General features: G+C 40.2%; 1 protein-coding gene across 9 annotated transcripts in view; it reads left to right on the top strand.

Annotated features, from left to right (window-relative positions):
- Nucleotides 1-10,804, top strand: part of PATJ (PATJ crumbs cell polarity complex component) — a 331,197-nt gene extending 320,393 nt beyond the window's left edge. For 7 of the 9 annotated variants that reach the window (XM_074221287.1, XM_074221289.1, XM_074221288.1 and 4 more), the window contains 5 exons: nucleotides 475-597; nucleotides 1,353-1,457; nucleotides 4,847-4,953; nucleotides 6,768-6,891; nucleotides 9,288-10,804. In XM_074221287.1, coding sequence (XP_074077388.1) covers nucleotides 475-597; nucleotides 1,353-1,457; nucleotides 4,847-4,953; nucleotides 6,768-6,891; nucleotides 9,288-9,434 — 606 coding nt within the window. In that variant the 3' untranslated portion in view covers nucleotides 9,435-10,804. The remainder of the gene's footprint in view (nucleotides 1-474; nucleotides 598-1,352; nucleotides 1,458-4,846; nucleotides 4,954-6,767; nucleotides 6,892-9,287) is intronic. The other 2 variants (XM_074221291.1, XM_074221290.1) reach the window with 1 other exon arrangement.
- Nucleotides 10,805-19,706: the final 8,902 nt, after the last annotated feature.

Here is a 19,706-nt window from a genome sequence, read left to right as displayed (position 1 = left end):
GATGAGGAAACAGATCTAAAGAGGGAAGGGGACTTTCCCAAAGCCGTACAACTAGTAAATGCGAGCACCACAGTTTTTTCCTTCATGCCACACTGCCCATCAACACGGACAGCAGTTCTCAGACTTAACCAAGGTCTTGGTTTTTAGAAGCTGTCCTTGATCCCAATGTCATGAATTGGCCAATCACACACATCATTGCCTACTCTGTCTACAGATAAACATCTTTATTTGTTATTTATCTTTGAACTGAAATCATTGTCAAACACAAACATTTCCATATTCAGAGGGAAAAAAGTGGCACTTTAAGAAATTGTGGACTTTTGTTATTTATACTAATTTTAACAAAGACATTTCCATGCATATGTGTCCCCTTATATAACATTTAATGAGGTGATAGTGGTAAGAGGCACACCTGATACTTGGTCCTGGCACAGCTCAGCTTGATGGATCCTGCTCTTTTCTTTCCCTTGCCAGGAGCTGAATGATGCCCTAGGAATCAGCATTGCAGGGGGAAAGGGCAGCCCTCTTGGAGATATTCCCATCTTTATTGCCATGATTCAAGCTAGTGGAGTTGCAGCACGTACACACAAGCTCAAGGTAAGAAAAGAAAAAAGCAATCCTAACTGTTAAATTCAAAATGGTATCAGGATGGAGCAAGGCAAAAGTGCCAATCACATACGTGGCACCCCAACCACTTACTGTAATTCAGCTCCTCCCATGAATCCCATCTCACACTGAGAGTAAAATCAATCATGGGCATCCTGCAGATTCATTGGATTTTAGAGGATTGGTTGTATCAGAGTTTCTCCTCCATGAAAGGCCAAAGTAGCCATTCATTTGTTGCACCTTCTCTAACTTTCTTTTTTTTATGGGCCATTCAACTCAAAATTGATTTTTAAATGAAAAGGGTTCCCCCCATAAGGTTTTCCTCAACCACAAGAACCTAGATTTTTATGAAATTGTGCCTCTTAATCTTTCCTGAGCTAGAAAAATAAAGCAATGGATATTTGGCTTCAACATTAAGGTTTTATTGACCACCAGTTTGAACATCTCCCTCTTATCAGCATGTTTTCATCTGCAGCCCCATCATTAGTAGATTACAAAAGCAGTCCAGCAGGTCATTTTTCCACGTCACAAACTTAATAATCTCTGATGGGTCTGTAAAAAAAAAATCTTCTTTGGAATCATAAAAATTCCTCTTATTTCCTTGAACATGTTTTCTTGGGGTGAAAATAGAGAAGCTACACAATAGTCCCATACAGGAAACACGGCTTCCAAAGAATTTCCAGCATTCTCTTCAAATTTAATTTTTCTCTAATGATAGTCATTTCTTTCCACTTTTGTCCTTCTAGGTTGGAGACCGGATTGTCAGCATTAACGGGCAACCTCTGGATGGACTGTCTCACACTGATGTTGTTAATCTACTCAAGAATGCTTACGGGCGCATTATTCTGCAGGTATGGTGATAAATGGGCCACGCAGCTGCAATAGGTAGATAAGTGGCCTTCAGAAAAGATTGAGCGTCACTGGCAGGAACCAGCATGGCCCAGCCGGGAAGCCGCTGCCATGAATTATGCCGGCTGAAAAGCAAGAAATTATTATTTTTATTCAGAAATTCCTTAATGCCACCCATCCAGGCAGTGAGCACGATTTTACGAAAGCCTAACGAGGGGAGAAAAATTACTCTCCGCTACGCGTGATAAATCAACAAGGCTTTTTGGCTTCCAATGTTCTTTTGTTAACCCAGGTTGGCTGGGAATGGGAAATGAGTTCTTTCCTTACGCCCAGACACTGTGACTGAGCTGCCCCATGTATTAATTTCCTCTGCCTTTAAAAGAAGGGAGGAAGCGTAATCTTCATTTTCTATAGGCTGAATAGTTGCCCACACTTTAACTTCCCAGTAGAGAGACGTGATCAAGCAAAGCAGACAATTATTTATCAGCCTCAGTAGCCCCAGGGTATTGTCAGAGGGGGGAAATGTACTGGGAAGTCAAAGTCATTTCTGCTCTTAATTACCTCTCCTTCTAGTTCAGCATTTCAGATTACTATAAGATGGAGCCCATGCAGAAACTGAGGGGCAGCAACCGATTCCAAAGAGGCACCCCACAAAGGCCACTTGTATTTGCCACACATCATCAGAAACAACACAACAATTTTATAGACTAAGAACCAAACCCACTATTTTGTAACTTTAATGTTAAAAGAATGGGTGGTTATGGCTCACCAAAATAGTTATTTTTTAAAACTAAGATTTCGAATGTCTTTTGTTTAGGATCCTATCTAGTTTGTCCAACTATACACTATTTCTAGATGAGATTTACTTAAATGATTAGAAACATTCTTTCTATAAAAAGCCTGGGTTTGTCAACTGGTGTTCTTTCTAGCTTCTGCATTTTAGAAAGGATATTGAAACGCTCAGGTGATATCAAGAAGGGTGGATGACATAGTGAAGGGACTAGATAGTGAACCATATGGGGATCAGTCATTCAACCTATCACACAATTATTTATGAAGCACCAAATGTGGATCCTCTGCTGTGTTAATAAGCCTTGCACCAAAATGAACCAGAGCTTGAAGAACTTATATTCCAATGGGGGATACACACAAAATGTGTCCAGAGTAGATGGAGAGTAAGACATGAGCAACTGGGGTTGGGTGGACACAGAGAAAAACCTGGAGAAAGTGGTGTTTGAACTGAGTCTCCAAGGGAGCCAAGATCTAAAAGGCAGGAGAAGGGACCATTCCATAGGTGGGGACCAGCCAGGGGGAGGGCAAAGACCTTGGAAGTTTAGCCTGTGAGGACGTCACCACAGCCTGCAATGATCCGAAACGATGCAGGTATGGAAAAGAGATTGAAATTGTGCCTGACATCAAAGTGCAGAACTTGGGGGGGGACAGGGTGGGAGCTGCCTGACACCTAGTAGAACTTTCGAAATGTTGTTTTTTTCCTCTCCAAGATTTTTTTCTTTTCCATTTGGATGTGATTCTTCTTTCACACCTTCAATAATATGGATCTACGTTTAGCATGGTATAGACGTGGTCTAGGATCTATTGCTTTCTGCCAGGGATGAGAGAAGGGAAGAGAAGAAGGGAGAAAAATGAAAAAAGAAAGATTGTTGAAATCTACTGTTACTTGTAATTGGAAAAACAAATAAAGTAAGAAAGACTCACTTCCACATGACTGGCACATAATAGGTCCTCCCTTCCTTCCTTGGAAAGAGATACTTAGGCTTGATGGGGGGGGGATATTCATAATAACAATTATTATTATCATTACTCACATTTATAAAGCATTTCGAGTCTTGTAAATGTTTTACATGTATTCTCTCATTCGACCCTCATAATAGCCCTGTGGGGTTCACTGAAGTTAAATGACCTTCCTGACCTCTCCCCTCAGTGCTCCCCTCAGTCTTCTCTCTATTGATTATCTCCAGTTTATCACAGGTAGAGCTTCTTTAATGTAGTTGTCTTTATTTAATCTCCACTTAAGCTTGTTGAGGAAGGGATTCTCTTTTTTTTTTTTTTAAGGCATTTTTGTTTGTTTTGCAAGACAATAGGGTTCAGTGGCTTGCCCAAGGCCACACAACTAGGTAATTATTTAGTGTCTGAGGTCAAATTTGAACTCAGGTCCTCCTGACCCCAGGGCTGGTGCTCTATCCATTGAGCCACCTAGCTGCCCCTGGGATTCTTTTTTTCCTTTCTTTGTAACCCGACTTAGCACACAGTACCTGATATGGAATATGCCTGATTCATAGTAGGTGAAGAATAAATGTTTATTGGTTGATTAGGAAGTCCTGAGTTCAAAAGCAGCCTCAGACACTTAACAGTGTAACTCTGGGCAAGTCATTTAACCTATCTGCCTCAATTTCCTCAGCTGTATAATGGGGTTAATTATGGCATCTACTTCCTAGGATTGTTCTGAGGATCAAATGAGTTCATATTTGTAAAATCCTTCGCGAATCTTGAAATACTGTATAAGGACCATTGTTGCTATTGTTATCGTTATTATCGTTATTGTTATTTGTATAAGCGTCACTGTTATTATTGCTATTATTGTTTGTGCGCCAGTCCATGTTCTCATTTCTGTCAGAACCATTTCTACTCTTGTTGCTGTTATCATTATCATTATTAGTATTGTTTGTGCAAGCTTTCATTGCTGCTATTGCTGCCCCTAGTATTATTGCAGTCGCCACCATTTTCGTATTGTTGAAATCTACTGTTACATGTAATTGGAAAAATAAATAAAGTAAAAAATTGACATCCTCCTCTAGGACCTCATGATTCCATGGAGGTGACCCCAGTCCTCTAGGGTTAAGCCAGTAAAGCACAAGTTCTAGCAGGTTCTACCAATCTGGAAAGAATGAGTCTATTGAGGAGTCTAGTTTAGCCAAGTTCAGAGAAACTCATTCCTATTATCTCCTGATTGCCCTCTGCCTCATCACTGCCTTGCTTAACCTATGACTTCAGGAACTGACCCAGTCAGCAAACAAAGAGACCAATACTCCCATAGTCCTGGGAGCTGTGCTTCTCTTGATCTCATGATCTCAAAGATCATGGTAGCCTCCTTGTCTGCCCTATCACCTCATTGTGGCATTGAGCTTGCATTCCTCTAAAGCCCCAGATATGGTGATTTGTGTAGACCCTTTCATGGGAAATGAAGGGCTGCAAAGAGATTTCCTAAGCCAATAAAATCATAAAACCTCAAAGCTGTAAAGACAGAGATTGGTGATCTTAAGGAGATGTTGCCATGAGCATCACTGGTCCATTGATTGTTGCCCTCAGTTCTCTAGTGGAGCTCAAGTTTGATTGAGATTCTCCTCACAGATTTCTACCCTTTTCCTTGTAGGTAGTAGCTGATACTAATATCAGTGCTATTGCCACTCAGCTGGAAAGTATGTCTACAGGCTACCACCTTGGCTCCCCTGCCAGCGAACACCATCCAGAAGACCCAGAGTAAGTGATCAAGACTGACATGGACTGATCATCTAGACTGGCAAAATTCAGACTAACACTCAGGCTACATCTTTGCCAAACTCTCGAATATATATATATAGATAGATATATAGATATATAGATATAGATATATAATGAATGATGCCATAGATGTTGCCAAGAAATTCTGGGTCAAAAACTCATTTCTGGCACATACTAGCTATGTGATACAGGACAAACCACTTAATCTTTCTGAGCCTCAATGTCTTCATCTATAAAATGAGGAACTTGCTGGCCTCAGAGGTCCCTTCTAGCTCTGTTTCTCTGATTCTGTGCCTTCCCACAACCTCACATTGGCTGGGTAAGATGAGTGAAAAGTTATCAAAAGAGGAACATAGATATGGCACTTTGTGGATCTCAAAGTTTTATATAAATGTTGGCCATTATTAGTGGAAGGAACAATCCCCTTTTCCTTCAATGACCCATGTTTTCATTTTCCAATCATCCTGAGTCTGATCTTGAAGCCAAGATGTCTCCCCAAGACAAACGTAACCAATGAGTCTGTTTTTGGACCCTCTTTTCATCGTTCCCAATACCATGACTATGAATCCTTCTATGTGTAATAAATAATATAAGTACCATAAACTGATGAGTTTCATTTATCATGGTCCATGGGAAAGAGCACATACTCTGAAGATATAGATAGAACCTAGGTTCAAATTCTGTCTCTGAGATTCTTTAGCTGTATGACCTTTGGCACATCACTTTATAATGACTATAATCACAAGAGTTAGCATTTATATATTATTTTAAGATTTGCAGAACACTTTTCAAATACTAGCTCATTTGTTTCTTACAGTAACCCTTTGAGGTAAGTACTGCTATTATCCTTTCATATAAATGAGAAAATAGACCCAGGCTAAGTCGCTTGCTTGGGGTCACATAGCTATCAAATGGCTGAAGCTGAATTTGAACTCGTCTCCCTGGCTCCAGGCCCTGCTTAGGACATAGCCACCAAAAGAATGCTTAAAAAAAAAAAAAGAAAATCATGCATAATAGAGACCTGCCATTTCTATGTAATACTTTTTTGTTCTACTGTGTACATGGAAATTCCCAGGGTTTTTTTGGCATCTGTTATGTTCAAAATAAAACATTTTATAAATAAGAATAAACTAATTTTAATATTTTGGTTTTTTAATCACACGCAAAAACAATTTTTAACATTCTTTCTGTTTGTTTTTAGTTTTAAATTCTATCCGTCCCTTTCTTCTCCCCTTTCTGATATATAGGTTATAATTTTATAGACAATCATGCAAAACACTAAATCAATTTTAAAAATTAAAAATAATAAAAAATTTAAAATATGATAAAATTCAGAGCTTGGACTCCAAGAAGAGTATGATCATCTCAAATTTTTGCTTCTGCCTGCTGAGAAAGTGGCAAATCAGAGCTTAACAGCTCCACAAATGTGATGCCTTAGATAGGTCTTTTTACCTCTCATGACTCAGTTTACCTTTGGTAGTTGGAAAACTGACTTGCCTAGCATGGGTAAACCCTAGTCTACTCTTACTTGGTGGGTTCAATCCATCCTGAATATCCTGTGACTAGGGAAAGGGGAAAACCTTGGGAAAACCTCTTAGATTAAGGCCAATGGCAAGAAACACATGCAAGTGGATAGAGGGGTGGCTTCCCAAAAAGCTCCAACCACTCATACAAAAGCCTTTCTCCAATCTGTGTTCCTTCCAGTCCTTCTCGATACCCATTTTTCCTTTTCATGGCATGCATTCTTTGAGTAGTGTAACCACTTTTAATTCATTCCTTTACTGTGCTTCCAGAACGCCGCAGCCTAAGACCATTGCTTTGGAGAAGGGTTCTGATGGGCTGGGCTTCAGTATTGTGGGGGGTTATGGAAGTCCCCATGGTGACCTGCCGATTTATGTCAAGACCATATTTGCTAAGGTATTTTTCTTTGTTTTTATGTCAAGCCTTGGTAAGATGGAAAATGAAATGCTTTACCTTGGAGCAATGTATTTATCCTAGCATATTCTAATCATGGCCCAAGGACTTTGAGGTAGAAAGGACCATTTATGCAGTTAAGGAAACTGAGGTCCAGAGGGAAGTGCCCATAGTCACACAGGCAATAAGCATCAAAGACAGGATTGGAACCCAAGTCCTTGGTTCTAGTCAATATTCCTTCTACTGTAGGCAGCTAGATGGTGTAGAGAGTAAAGTACTGACCCTGAACTCAGGAACCTGAGCTCAAATCTGTAGTCAAACACTTAATAGCTTTGTGACCTTGGGCAAGTCATTTAACCCTGACTGCCTCGCATCCAGGACTGTCTCCAGTCATCCTGATTCATATCAGGCCATTAGACCCAGATGGCTCTGGAGGAGAAAGTGAGACTGGGACCTAACCCAGCAGCTCCTCACTCAAATCTAATTCATGTGCTTGTCCTGGCATCATCTCTCTGAAGTCATGGTTTTCTCCCACGAAATGATGGACAAATGTATCACCACATCTGGAGAAACCTCACCATCAGCATGGGGGAAAGTGGAAGGGACTCTTGGTTGACCATTTAGTCCAAATGATCCCCCCACAAGAATCCTCCCAAGAAGTGACCATCTAGTCTTTGCTTAACGTCCTCTAAGGAGGGGGAGACCATTATCTTTTTGAGGCAGCCCTGATATCAAATCTCAGCTCTGCTGTGAATCACTTGGGTAACCTGAGGCAAGTCTCTTCATTTCTTTGGACTTCAGTTTCCTCATCTGTAAAATGGCGGTGAGGGTTTGGACTAGATGACTCTGAAGTCTTTCCCAGCTCAAGAGTTCTGATCCTCTGATTTCTTTTGGTCACTATGATTTCTAACCATTGTGTTCCTACTTCTAACTCCTGGAGCCAAGCTCATCTGATCCCTATTTATTAGTGACAGAGGCACTAATATCCCCTTTCTGTCTTTTCTTCCTCAGACTTCCTGTCCCTCATTCCTTCACCCAATTTTCATATATCATGCAGTCCAGGCTCTGGACTTTCTCCAGTCAGTCAACATCCTCCCTAAAATACGATGCCCAGAAATGACTCCCTGGCTCCCACATCCCTCCTCATCTTGCAGACATGATAATTCTGTAATTATTTATAGTTCCTGAAGGTTTACAAAGTACTTGGCCTAACAAGAACAAGAAACTGAGGGTTCTTTGCCTTCTGGGGACATTTTCCCCCCTCTGCTTTTTAAAAGCATAAAATAAAATACATTGGATTACAAAGGAAACCAATTAGAGAAAAATACAGTTATGTAGATGTTTTTTAAAACATGTTCACAACCTTCACCCTAGATTGCCCTTACAGGTTTCTGTTTTTCCTCAGAGTTCCTAGGGCTGCCTTATTATCCACAAAAAGTTGAGGCAAAGAAGGACAAAGATTAGCTGGTCCAGTTACGTTATTTGACTAGGAAGAGACCCCCTTCATTCCTCTCTGGGCTTTGCTCCTTATGTCCCAAATTTTGGTCTCCATAATGCACCAGAAACTTCCTCATAGTAGAATTTTCCTCCACCCTTGCAACCCCTTCCTCTAAGTGCTTGGTTTTTCCTGGAACTTCTATTTTAAGGAAGAACCAGTCCAGGTCTACTCCAGGCCACAGAGGGCTTTGTTTTCTCTGAGAGCAACATGGGATGGTAGGAAGGGAATTGAATTTCAAGTCAGGAAGATCTGGGTTCACTTCTAAACCTATGTTTTCATAGGTCACTTTCTAAACCTATGACCCTGGGCGAGATACTAAACTTCTCTGAGCCTCAGTTTCCTAATCTTTAAAATGAAGAATTTGGATTCAGTGGCTTCCAAGTTCCCTTTTAGCACTATGAACCTGAGGCAATAATGACTACATATCACTGACCAGAGTGCTTTTATTGCTACAATTCTAAATTATCTTCACCATGAATCCCCTTATCTCTCTGAATCAGGAAGACCTACTTTCAGATACTGTCTCAGATACTTACTGAGTGATCAGAATAAGTCAATTTAATTTCTGCCTCAGTTCTCAGCTGTAAAATGAGGGAGTTGGAGTAGTTGGATGACCTCTGAGGTCTCTTCATTCTTAGTTTTTAAAGGTTTGCAAAATTCTTTTTGTATCTCAGGATATCCTCCCCAAGCTTGGGAGGTAGATCCTATTATTATCTTCATTTGATGACTGACCATCTCATGATCCTATCACCACAATAAATATTCTTCCAAAGGGAAGAAGATGATATGGAAAGAGTTCCATAGGTGACTTTTGAAATGATTCTTTCACATGGGGTCCAAAGGATTTCGATGTGAATCCCTTCGTTTGGGCAGTTTGATGACGATGCCTTCTTGTTTGTAGGGAGCAGCTGCAGATGATGGGAGACTAAAGCGTGGTGACCAGATTTTGGCTGTTAATGGCGAGGCCCTGGAAGGCGTGACTCATGAACAAGCTGTGACCATTCTAAAACGTCAGAGAGGAACTGTCACACTCACAGTGCTGTCCTGAGCCACAACGCATTGTGGCAAAGTTGTTGAGGCAGCTGCTGCTGCTGCTGCTGCTGCTGTGGCCAAGTCCCTGGACTAAGGCACAGTCCTGGCTGGGATGAAAACAAAGCACCGATTAACATGAGTCCTCAGTCCTCATCATCTCTTCTATGGCTCAGAAGAGATTTGTGTTTGTCTTCTTTGACCATCATCATCACCATCGACATCATCATCTCTCTCTCTCTCTCTCTCTCTCTCTCTCTCTCTCTCTCTCTCTCTCTCTCTCTCTCTCTCTCTCTCTCTCTCCCTCTCCCCGCCTTCTCCTGTTTCTCCCTTCATGATATGGTAGATTTCTCCAGTTGAAATATGCTTCAGTACTGGCTGGTCATCATCTCATCTAGCAGCTGCACCTAGAATTAACACAGCATCACCCTCAGGATGAATGGCATCATCAAAATTCAGCTGATAAGCAAAAACCCATGCCAAGTGACTTGTCATCTTTGTCCTGATTGACCAATGCTAATCATTTTCCCAAGGAAACCAGAACACATTAGCAGTGTAATTAAATGACCAGCATTCTAAATGATAAAATAGCAAATTCTCCTAGGGGACCTTATCTGTACTCTTCTCATTAGTCTTTCCCATTGAAACATGCCTCCAGTTTAGTCTTTGTGAGTAAGTCTTTGATGGTTATAATGAGGAAATGTACAGGCTTGAAGATGAAAAAAATGGACAGTCTTCTGAAAACCAGCCCCCCGTTGTTTTCTGAACTGGGTGAAGACCGCTTCTGAAATGCACCTTCAGGAGAAAAGACCATTTCCCCAAATATGTTGTTTTGTTTAGAGCAGTTAAGATTCATGTTCTGAATGTCCACAAGGAAAAATTATATTGGAGTTCATCTCAGTTCACATTCCTATGCCAGTGTGCTCCCACCCACCCATCCTAGAAGTGAGGGCTGCCCAGCTCCCAGCCCCAGCCAGCTCTATGACTTGTATCAGGTTTGTAGCATGTCAGCTGCTAGGACCAGTTGCCTTCCCTTTATAGGAAGGACAGGGTCAGAATTCTTATTCTTTCTATTTTCTCCACATCAATCATTCTGTCTGAGCAGACTGTGGGGACCATCCATGAACAAGGGACACATGATGCCACCAATTGATTTAACAAATGACCTGGGGATGGGGTGCTTCACTCATGTCTTCCTAGCTCCAGAGGGGCTACTCCATTACAAGAGAGTTGCATGCCATGGAATGCAAATTCAAAAGAAAAAAGAGGAGGAAGGAAGGAAGGAAGGAAGGAAGGAAGGAAGGAAGGAAGGAAGGAAGGAAGGAAGGAAGGAAGGAAGGAAGGAAGAAAAGAAGAGAGAAAAGAAGAGAGAAAAGAAAATTAAAGAAACTGATCCTGTACATGATTACCAAAAGAGTTGGGGGGAAGGTGGGAGGCCTCTTGGCCATGGATACTCTTGGCAGCCTGTCAAACTGTAATAAGTATATTAAGAAGAATAAGTATCAAGGTCAGTGATTAGTGTTATTTAACCATAACACGATTTTGTAAATGGTCAGAAAGTCATAAAAAGAAATTTTATGGGCTCTAATTTAAAATGTTATTTAATAAGGATAGATTTTAATGGAAAATCCTCTTTGAATCTATGTAATCACAAAGTGCATTAACATGTTGGAATATTACATGGCTATTCCAAAGCACAGAGTGCCTGAATTTTATGTCTGAAATGTTTTTGGTGTCTGGCCTTGATTGCTTTTCTAACTTCTAATGGATTTCTGGCTGAACAGTGTTAAGTAAGAGCCAGCTGCTCAGGATGGGAAAACCAACAAATTTAGGAATCTCCCATATCTCTGTGTGTTGCATCTGGGCAGGCCTGAAACTCAGATATGCACCTTGAAGAAATCTCACTGGAAAATGTGACCTCAGCAGGCTTCCTCCTGGTCAGGACGCAAAATCTGCCAGAGGCTCCTTTGGGACACTGTGGGATCTTGGGTTCTTTCCTTTCCACCTCCATCACCCTCCTTTTATGTATGTGCAGCAAAAGGAGAGAATAAGGAATGGAGACCCTTTGCCCCTGACCCTGCCCGGAATGGGCAGGGCTCCTGCTTCTTGCACTTTCTCTCTATGTTACATTATGTACCTGCCAAAAAAAAAAATTTTACATTGCAACTTTCCAATAAGCCAGTGGTGGTGTGTGGAGAAGTGAGTGGAATGGACTTCTCACCTGGGAGGGACCAGTTCTGGAAGGAAGCCACACTTTGGGTTTTAGCCAAACCATTTGGGCTTTTGTTTAAAGAATAAGAATAAGAATAATTTGGGGGAGGAGGGTCATGGGAAGCAGGTCGTGAAATGCAGCTGCTGAATGTGTATGAATATCATTGGATCCAATGTTTTATGACTTCCAAAGATCCTAAATAAAGATTTAGTTGACTAAGGAGTTGCAGAAGTTTCCAGTGTGTGTTTGTGTGTATCTCATTTTTAAGATGGAAAGAAGGAGGGATAGAGAGAGGAAGAGACGAGGTCACCTGGGGACTTGTCCTTAGAATAGAACATGAGAAGAATTAGGCAACACTGATAATCACAATTTTTATTTGTTTCCTACCTGCATGACCAGGGGCAAGTCCCCTAACTTAATATTAACTCAAATGTATTTTAAAGTGTCCAAAGCACGCAATCCTTTACATATGGGGGAAACTGAGTCTTGGAGAGGTAAAGTGACTTGCACAGAGGCAAGATGGAAATAAATTTGGGTCCCACTGACTCCATTCCATTGCCTTCAGCAACTGGCCATGTGCTCCTCCATTGTGTTTGCTAATGGAAAGAGATTTCTACAAGGCTTTAAGGTCTGCCTTTGGAATATTGGAAGATTAAGGTTTTTTGATCACAAGCAGTTAAATAAATTTGGTAAGGTTTGTTTTGTTTTTAAAGCATATATTATTTGAGAGAAAAGTATAACAGTAAAATTGTCTATTCCTATTTTAATCACAGAATTTGAAATTTGGAAGGAACCTTGGAGTCCAACTAAACCAAACCATACTTGAAAGGAATTTCTACCACAACATGCCCTACAGGTGGCTATCCAGCTTCTGCAAGATCTCCCATAAGACTCACACACCATATCCCCAAGCAACTTGCAGCACTTGGAGACGATTCTCTTTGTTAGGAATTGTTTCCTGATATTACAATAACATAAATTTTCCTTTTGGCAAAGTTCACCAATTGCACCTGGTTCTGCCCCTGGGGTCCCAACAAAATGAGTCTAATCCCTTTTCCACATGAAAGCCTTTATAGTTCAAGAAGATAGCTCTCATATCTCCCCTGGAACTTTTCTTCTCCAGGTTAAACATCCCCAGTTCCCCAAATGAGTTTTATATGACCTAAATTCAAGGCCCTTCACATCCTCTTTGCTTTTCTAGATACTTTCCACTTTTTTTTAAGTTTTTTTTTTACAAGGCAAACAGGGTTAAGTGGCTTGCCCAAGGCCACACAGCTAGGTCATTATTAAGTGTCTGAGATAGGATTTGAACCCAGGTAGGCCTGACTCCAGGGCTGGTGCTTTATCCACTACGCCACCTAGCAGCCCCTGATACTCTCCACTTCTAATAGTGGTTAGAATGATTGGAGAACCTTTTTCTCCAAATGGTTCAAGAATATGCCAGAGTCAGCTTGGCTTGAGAGATTCAATTATTGAATTTCTATTATTTATTTGTTTAAGTCGATGGAGTTAAGTGACTTGCCCAAGGTCACACAGCTAGGCAATTATTAAGTGTCTGAGGTCGGTTTTGAACTCAGGTCCTCCTGACTCTAGGGCTAGTGTTCTATTCACTGTGCCACCTAGCTGCCCCAAATTTTTTAATTTTCAGTGTGATGGAGGGGAGAAACAATGTTGTGAAATACACAGTAGCTGTATTTAATTTTTTTTACTTTTACCTATACTTTTTTTAAACATCTTTATTTATAATCACCTCCCCCAACTATATACATCTCAAAAATTAGGGCTTGGTTTATTGTGGATCGTTTAAGGAAGAAAGGGATAGAGAGAATATTAATGGTGCAGATTAAGTGTATTTTGAGTTTTGGAAGCACTGGTCATTCAAAGGCATTGCCAGCATAGCCCTTGGTAAGCCCATCCACCCAGTTTACCAAAATTTATGGTAAAGGAAGAGGAAGAGAAATTCCCAAAGCCACTGATGAGCTTAGGATTCCTTTTGCTAGGCTGTCCCTTTGGGTTGGGGGTTCTGGATAAAAGACAGGAGAATGCTGAGTATCATAATTTTCAAAAGAAGGATGAAAATGAATTTTGCAAAATATGGTTCTAGTGGATTTGACTTTTACTCTTTGCAAACGTAAAGGATATATAATTTTAAAAAAAGCAATATAATCTGATAGGTAAAGAGAATTGGAGTCAGAAAGCCTAGGACTCAAATCCTGCTTCTGACACAACCTGAGTCACTTGATTTCTCTAAGCCTTGGCTTCCTCATCTGCAAAATAAGGATAAATCAAGTACTGAATAAGCCAGGCTTTATATTACAGACCGAAGATACAAAAAAAAAAGTCAAAAACACTGTTTCTACCCCTAAGGAGCTCACATTCTGATTATTCAAGGATTCAGTGAATCCTGGCTAATTCAACTCAAAAAAGATTTATTAAGTGCTATGTGCCAGTAACTGTTCTAGGCTCCAGGAATACAAAAACAAAGATTAAGCAATTCTTGCCCTCAAGGAGTTTACGTTCCACTGGATGGAGGGGAGTTACAATATTGTGTAAGCCACAGTAGCTGTAGTTAATCTTTTTACTTTTACCTATACTTTTTTTAAGCATTATTAATAATCACCTCCCCTAACCAGAGAACCATGCTCTTTTTTGTTATTGTTGTTTTGTTGCATCCAACTCTTTGAGACCCTATTTGAGGTTTTCTTGGCTAAGGGACTGGAGTGGTTTACCATTTCTTCCTCCAGCTCATTTAACAAATGGGGAAAGTGAGGCAAACAAATAATAAAGAATAAAAAAGAATGAGAGGACCTAGAAGGGGTGGTGAAAGAACTCTGCCACACCAGAATGTGTGTGGAGCAGAGCTCCAGCCTCAGAACAACCCTGCAGTGAGAAGCTGCAGTGAGAGTTGGCAAAGCCACCCAGCATGTCCAGAGCTCTCAGCCCATAGATGGTAAGGGGGTTGGGGAAGACTGCAGAGGTCTCTGCTCTCCCTGGGTCAGGACTCATCTGTTTGCCCACACTCAGATCCAGGTTGCATAGCTGAGCAGGGACCCTCCTCACAGCTCCAGGGCAGAGGGGAGGGCCTGAAGACAGGCAAGAGAGCAGTCAGAGCCTCTCATAAGACCTTGGGGGAATTAAGGGTCCTGTGGGTGGTCCCAAAAAAAAACCCCCAAAGCCTTGGAAGTGTGGTAAATCAGTCATAGCCTGAGGAAATGAGTGAACAACAAAAAACAATCTGGCCATAGAAAATTACTTTGATCCCATGGAGGATCAAAACACATACTCAAATGATGACAAAATCAAAGCTTCTGCATCCAAAACCTCCAAGAGAAATAGAAAATGGGCTTAGGCTATGGATGAACTCATAAAAGACTTTGAAAAGCAATTTAGGGAGGCAGAGGAAAAACTGGGAGGAGAAATGAGAGTGATGCAGAAAAATCATGAAAACCAAGTCAGCAACTTGGTGAAAGAAACACACACAAAAAAAAATACTGAAGAAAATAACATTAAAAACCTGTTTAGGCCATGGAAAAAAGCAACACAAGAGGCAAATGAGAAGAATACCTTAAAAAGCAGAGTTAGCCAGATGGAAAAGTAGGTAAAAAAGCTCTCTGAAGAAAATAACTCCTTCAAATGCAGAATGGAACTAAAGAAAGGTGATGACCTTGTGGGAACTCAGGAAGAAATAAAAAACCAAAAAAAAAACCCAAATTAGGAAAAAATGTGAAATATTTCATTGGAAAAACAACTGACCTTGAAAACAGATCCAGGAGAGATAAATTTAAAAATTAGTGGGCTACCTGAAAGTCATGACCAGGAAAAGAGCCTAGACTTCATTTTTCAAGAAATAATACAGCAAAATTGCCCTGAGGTCCTAGAAGCAGAGGGTAATATAGAAATTGAGGGAATTCACCCATCACCTCCTGAAAGAGATCCCAAAAGAAAAACTCCCAGGAGTATTATAGCCAAACTCCAAAATTCTCAAGTCAAAGAGAAAATACTAAAAGCTGCCAGAAACAAACAATTCAAATATTGGCTCTATAGTCAGGATTACACAGGATCTGGCAGCATCTTCATTAAGGGTCCATAGGGCTTGGAATATAATATTCCAGAAGGCAAAAGATCTTGGTTTACAACTGAGAATCAACTACCCAGCAAAACTGAACATCCTCTTTCAGGGGAAAAGATGGGCTTTGAATGAAATGGGACTTTCAATCTTTCCTATTGAACCATTAGAGCTGAACAGAAAGTTTGATCTTCAAGTACAGGACTCTGGTGAACCATAGAGAGGGTGGATGAGAAGGACTAACTATGAGGAACTTAATGATGTTTAACTGTCTGAATTCAGGCATGGGAAGAAGATACTGATAACTCATATGAACTTTCTCACTTATAAGAGCAGTTAGAAGGAGCATGTATAGACAGGACATAGGAAGGAGCTTATAATGGCATAAAATAGTAAAAAGATGGAGTCAAAAGGTGATAAAGGAAAGTACTGGGAGGAAAAAAAAGGAGAGGAAGAAGGGACTAAGATATTTCACATAAGAGTCAAGAAAAAGCTTTGATAATGGAGTGGAATGAGGGAAGGCAAGGGGGAATGAGTGAGCCTTCATTCTCATCAGAAATGGCTCAGAGAGGAAATAATATACACACTTAATAGGATATAGAAATCTATCTTACCCGAGAGAGAAATGAGAGGAAAGGGATGGGATAAGGTGGAACAGGGGGAAGGAATGGGATAGCAAGTGACAGAAGAGAGGGAAGATCATGGGAGAGGATACTCAGATACAACACAAGTCTGAACAGGGACAGGATGAAAGGAGAGAGAGAGAGAGAGAGAGAATGGAATAGGTTAGAGTGGAGGGAAATACAGCTAGTGATAGCAAGTATGAGAAAAATATTGAAGCAACTTCTCTGGTAGCTATGATGGGGAAGGCAACTCATCCCATAGACAGAGCCATTGGAATCTGAACACAGACTGAAGTACACTTTTTTTTTCTCTCTCACTATTCTTTAGGTTTTTCACCTGGGGGGGGAGGGGGTTTTATGATTACTTTCACAACAAGATTATTGTAATAATATAAAATTTTAAAAAAATAAGAGGAAGAAACTGTACTGTAAAACTAAAATTTCAAGTTCCACACTTTTCTCTCTCCCCTTGACAACAGGTAATCTGATAGAGGTATATATATATATATAAAACTAGGTTAAATATTTTTCCATATTAGTCATGTTGTCAAGGAAGAATCAGGACAAAGGGGGGGAGAAGCACAAAAGAGGAAAAAAAACAGCATAAAACAAATTTTTAAAATAAAATTAGTAAGCTTTGCTCTGCATTCAGACTCCATAGTTCTTTCTCTGGATGTGGATGGTATTCTCTATCACAAATCCTTTAGAATTATCTTTGATCATTGTACTGCTGAGATGAGTTAAGTCCACCATAGTTGATCATCACAGTGCTGCTCTTAATTTATCCAATGTTCTCCTGGTTCTGCTGACTGTAATCTGCATCAGTTCATGTAAGTCTCTCCAGCCTTTTCTGAAATTCATCCTCAACGAACATTTCTCAAGAGCCTTCTTTGCTACAGGCATGTTATCATGCTAAGCATGGGTGTATATGTAATATTCTCACCCTCCAAAACGAAGATGAAGGAAAATATTCTTTCTCATCTCTTAATCACCACATTCCATTTTTTTAAAAAATATAAAATGATTTCAGAAGGGAGAAGGCTAATCTAATAAGTAGAGGGATCTGGAGAGGTCTCATGCAAGACATGCACCTGAAGCTTTGTGGAAAAGCAGGGAGACTACACATGGTGGGGGTGTAGAAAAGTTCATTCTAAGACTGGGGAATATTTGTGCAAAGGTATGGAGATCAGAAGTGAATTTTGTATTAGGGAAAAGACAGTTTGACTCTAATGTAGAGTATATGTAAAAGAGTAAAGGAAACAAAGCTGATGGAAGCTAGATGATGGAGGGCTAAAAACCACTGTGCAGATGTTGTATTTTTGTTCTAGAGGAAATAGGGAGCCATTGAAATATTTGTATGAAGTGAGACATGGAGAAGTCACTAGGTCATTATCTGAGCTTTAGGAATCTTGTTTTCAGCAGTTGTATAGGGGAGGAATTGGAAAAGAACAGAGTGAGGGACAACAGTAGCAATAGTCCAGGACAAAGATAAATGAGGACCCATACTAGACTGGAATCCATGTGAGTGGGGAAAGACCTAGATGAAAGTTGTTTTAGAGAGAGAATCAGCAAGATTCTCAACTGACTGGCTGTGGTGATGAATCATATTGGTGTTTATTTTTTCATGATATTGCAAGATTCCTTTAAATGTCTACATTCTAGTTACTAAGTGTTGTGAGTATCTACATTTAAGCAAAGTTTTTGACAAAGGCCCCTAAAACAATCACCAACTAGAAGGAGACGTGCTCTCAAAGATACTCTCAGTTGGCTAAATGATAAGACCCAAAGTCCTATTAATGAAAGTGACTTAGAAGGAAATCTCTAGTGGAGTGCCCTAGGGACCCAGGACCATTTAATGGTTTTTACGAATGCCTTGGTTGAAGATGTAACTTTTCAGGAAACAGACAGTAGAGAAATATCATGAATACGCTGAACAACAGTCATGATGCAAAATATCTCAATGGGATAGAATCTAGCAAGATGAAATGTAATAGGAGAAAGAGCAAAAATTAATGAGGAATACAGAGAAGTATAGGAAGGCATTGATGCAGAGTGAAGGAAGCAGAACTAAGAAAACAATAAGACAATGACTAAAGTGATATAAATGGAAAGAAAACTATCCAACAGTGACGATTAAATAATATGATATGATTATATTGAGGTGCTACTTGAAGGATCAATGATATAAGGGAGATTCTGTGATTGGCGAATGATATTGGGGAGAAGCCTTCAAAATGGAGGCTTGAGTCAATTGCATTAAAGAAGAACCCATTGACCTTCAAGGGGAACCCTAGGAGTCTGAGAGGCTAATGCAACTAGCCTCAGCCCCCTGAAAGACACAGCTTAGTGGGAATAAAGACCTCCAAAGTTCACAAATAAATGCATAAATGAATAAACAAATGGATTGAAAAATCAATAAATGAGGAAGAGAAAGACAAAAAGATCAGTGGAGAGAAGCAGCAACATCTCTTATCTTTGAAAATGGCAGAGGGGTGGCTAGGTGGCGTAGTGGGGGGTGGCTAGGTAGCGTAGTGGATAAAGCATCGGCCCTGAAGTCAGGAGTACCTGGGTTCAAATCCGGTCTCAGACACTTAATAATGACCTAGCTTTGTGGCCTTGAGCAAGCCACTTAACCCCGTTTGCCTTACAAAAACAAAAAAAAATGGCAGAGAACATATTGGTACTACAAGGTTGGGAGTAGGGATTGTGGTTCAGAAAGGGGAATCCTCATAGTTGTAACTATAAAGCAACCTTGGGAATTTCCATTACTCTTTAGGAACACTACAGTCACCAATGTTTTTTATTAATAGATAACTAGTTGTCTAAAGTTTTTGAGGGGTTTCTCCTCTTTTTAACACAGTTTTTCCTCTGTAATGCTATGGAATATATATATATAATATATACGTATGTATGTATACACACACACACACATACACACACACACACACACACACACACACGTACACTGAACTAGGGATATAGTCTCAGGGTCCTGAAGATTTTCTCATGTTTCACAAGTAGATGGAATGGGATCAAGAGAAATGAGAAAACCTTCAAGGAGAGACTAGGCCCTTCACATTCTAGAAGTCTCTAACAAATAAGTTATAGAAAGCTAAAGCAAGATGAAGGTAAAGAACAAAAACTAAGAACAAGATGCCTATCAACTGGCGAGAGGTTGACCAAATCATGATATTTGAACATAATGGAATACTTTTTCTTTAATAAACAACAGAGTGTAAGGAATTCAGAGACTCATAGGAAGACCTGCTGTGATCTGAAGAAGAGTGAAGTGGAGAAGACCAGGACAAGGATATACAATGACCGTATTCAGCCAACAAGCCTCTAGTTAGTGCCTACTATGTCCTGACCTAAGGTGTTCACATGGGCTAT

The sequence above is a fragment of the Macrotis lagotis genome, chromosome 2, assembly GCF_037893015.1.
Source record: "Macrotis lagotis isolate mMagLag1 chromosome 2, bilby.v1.9.chrom.fasta, whole genome shotgun sequence".
NCBI classification, from domain to species: Eukaryota; Metazoa; Chordata; class Mammalia; order Peramelemorphia; family Peramelidae; genus Macrotis; species Macrotis lagotis.
The sequence above is the reverse complement of the archived record's forward strand: the minus strand, read 5'-3'. Positions and strand labels throughout refer to the sequence as shown.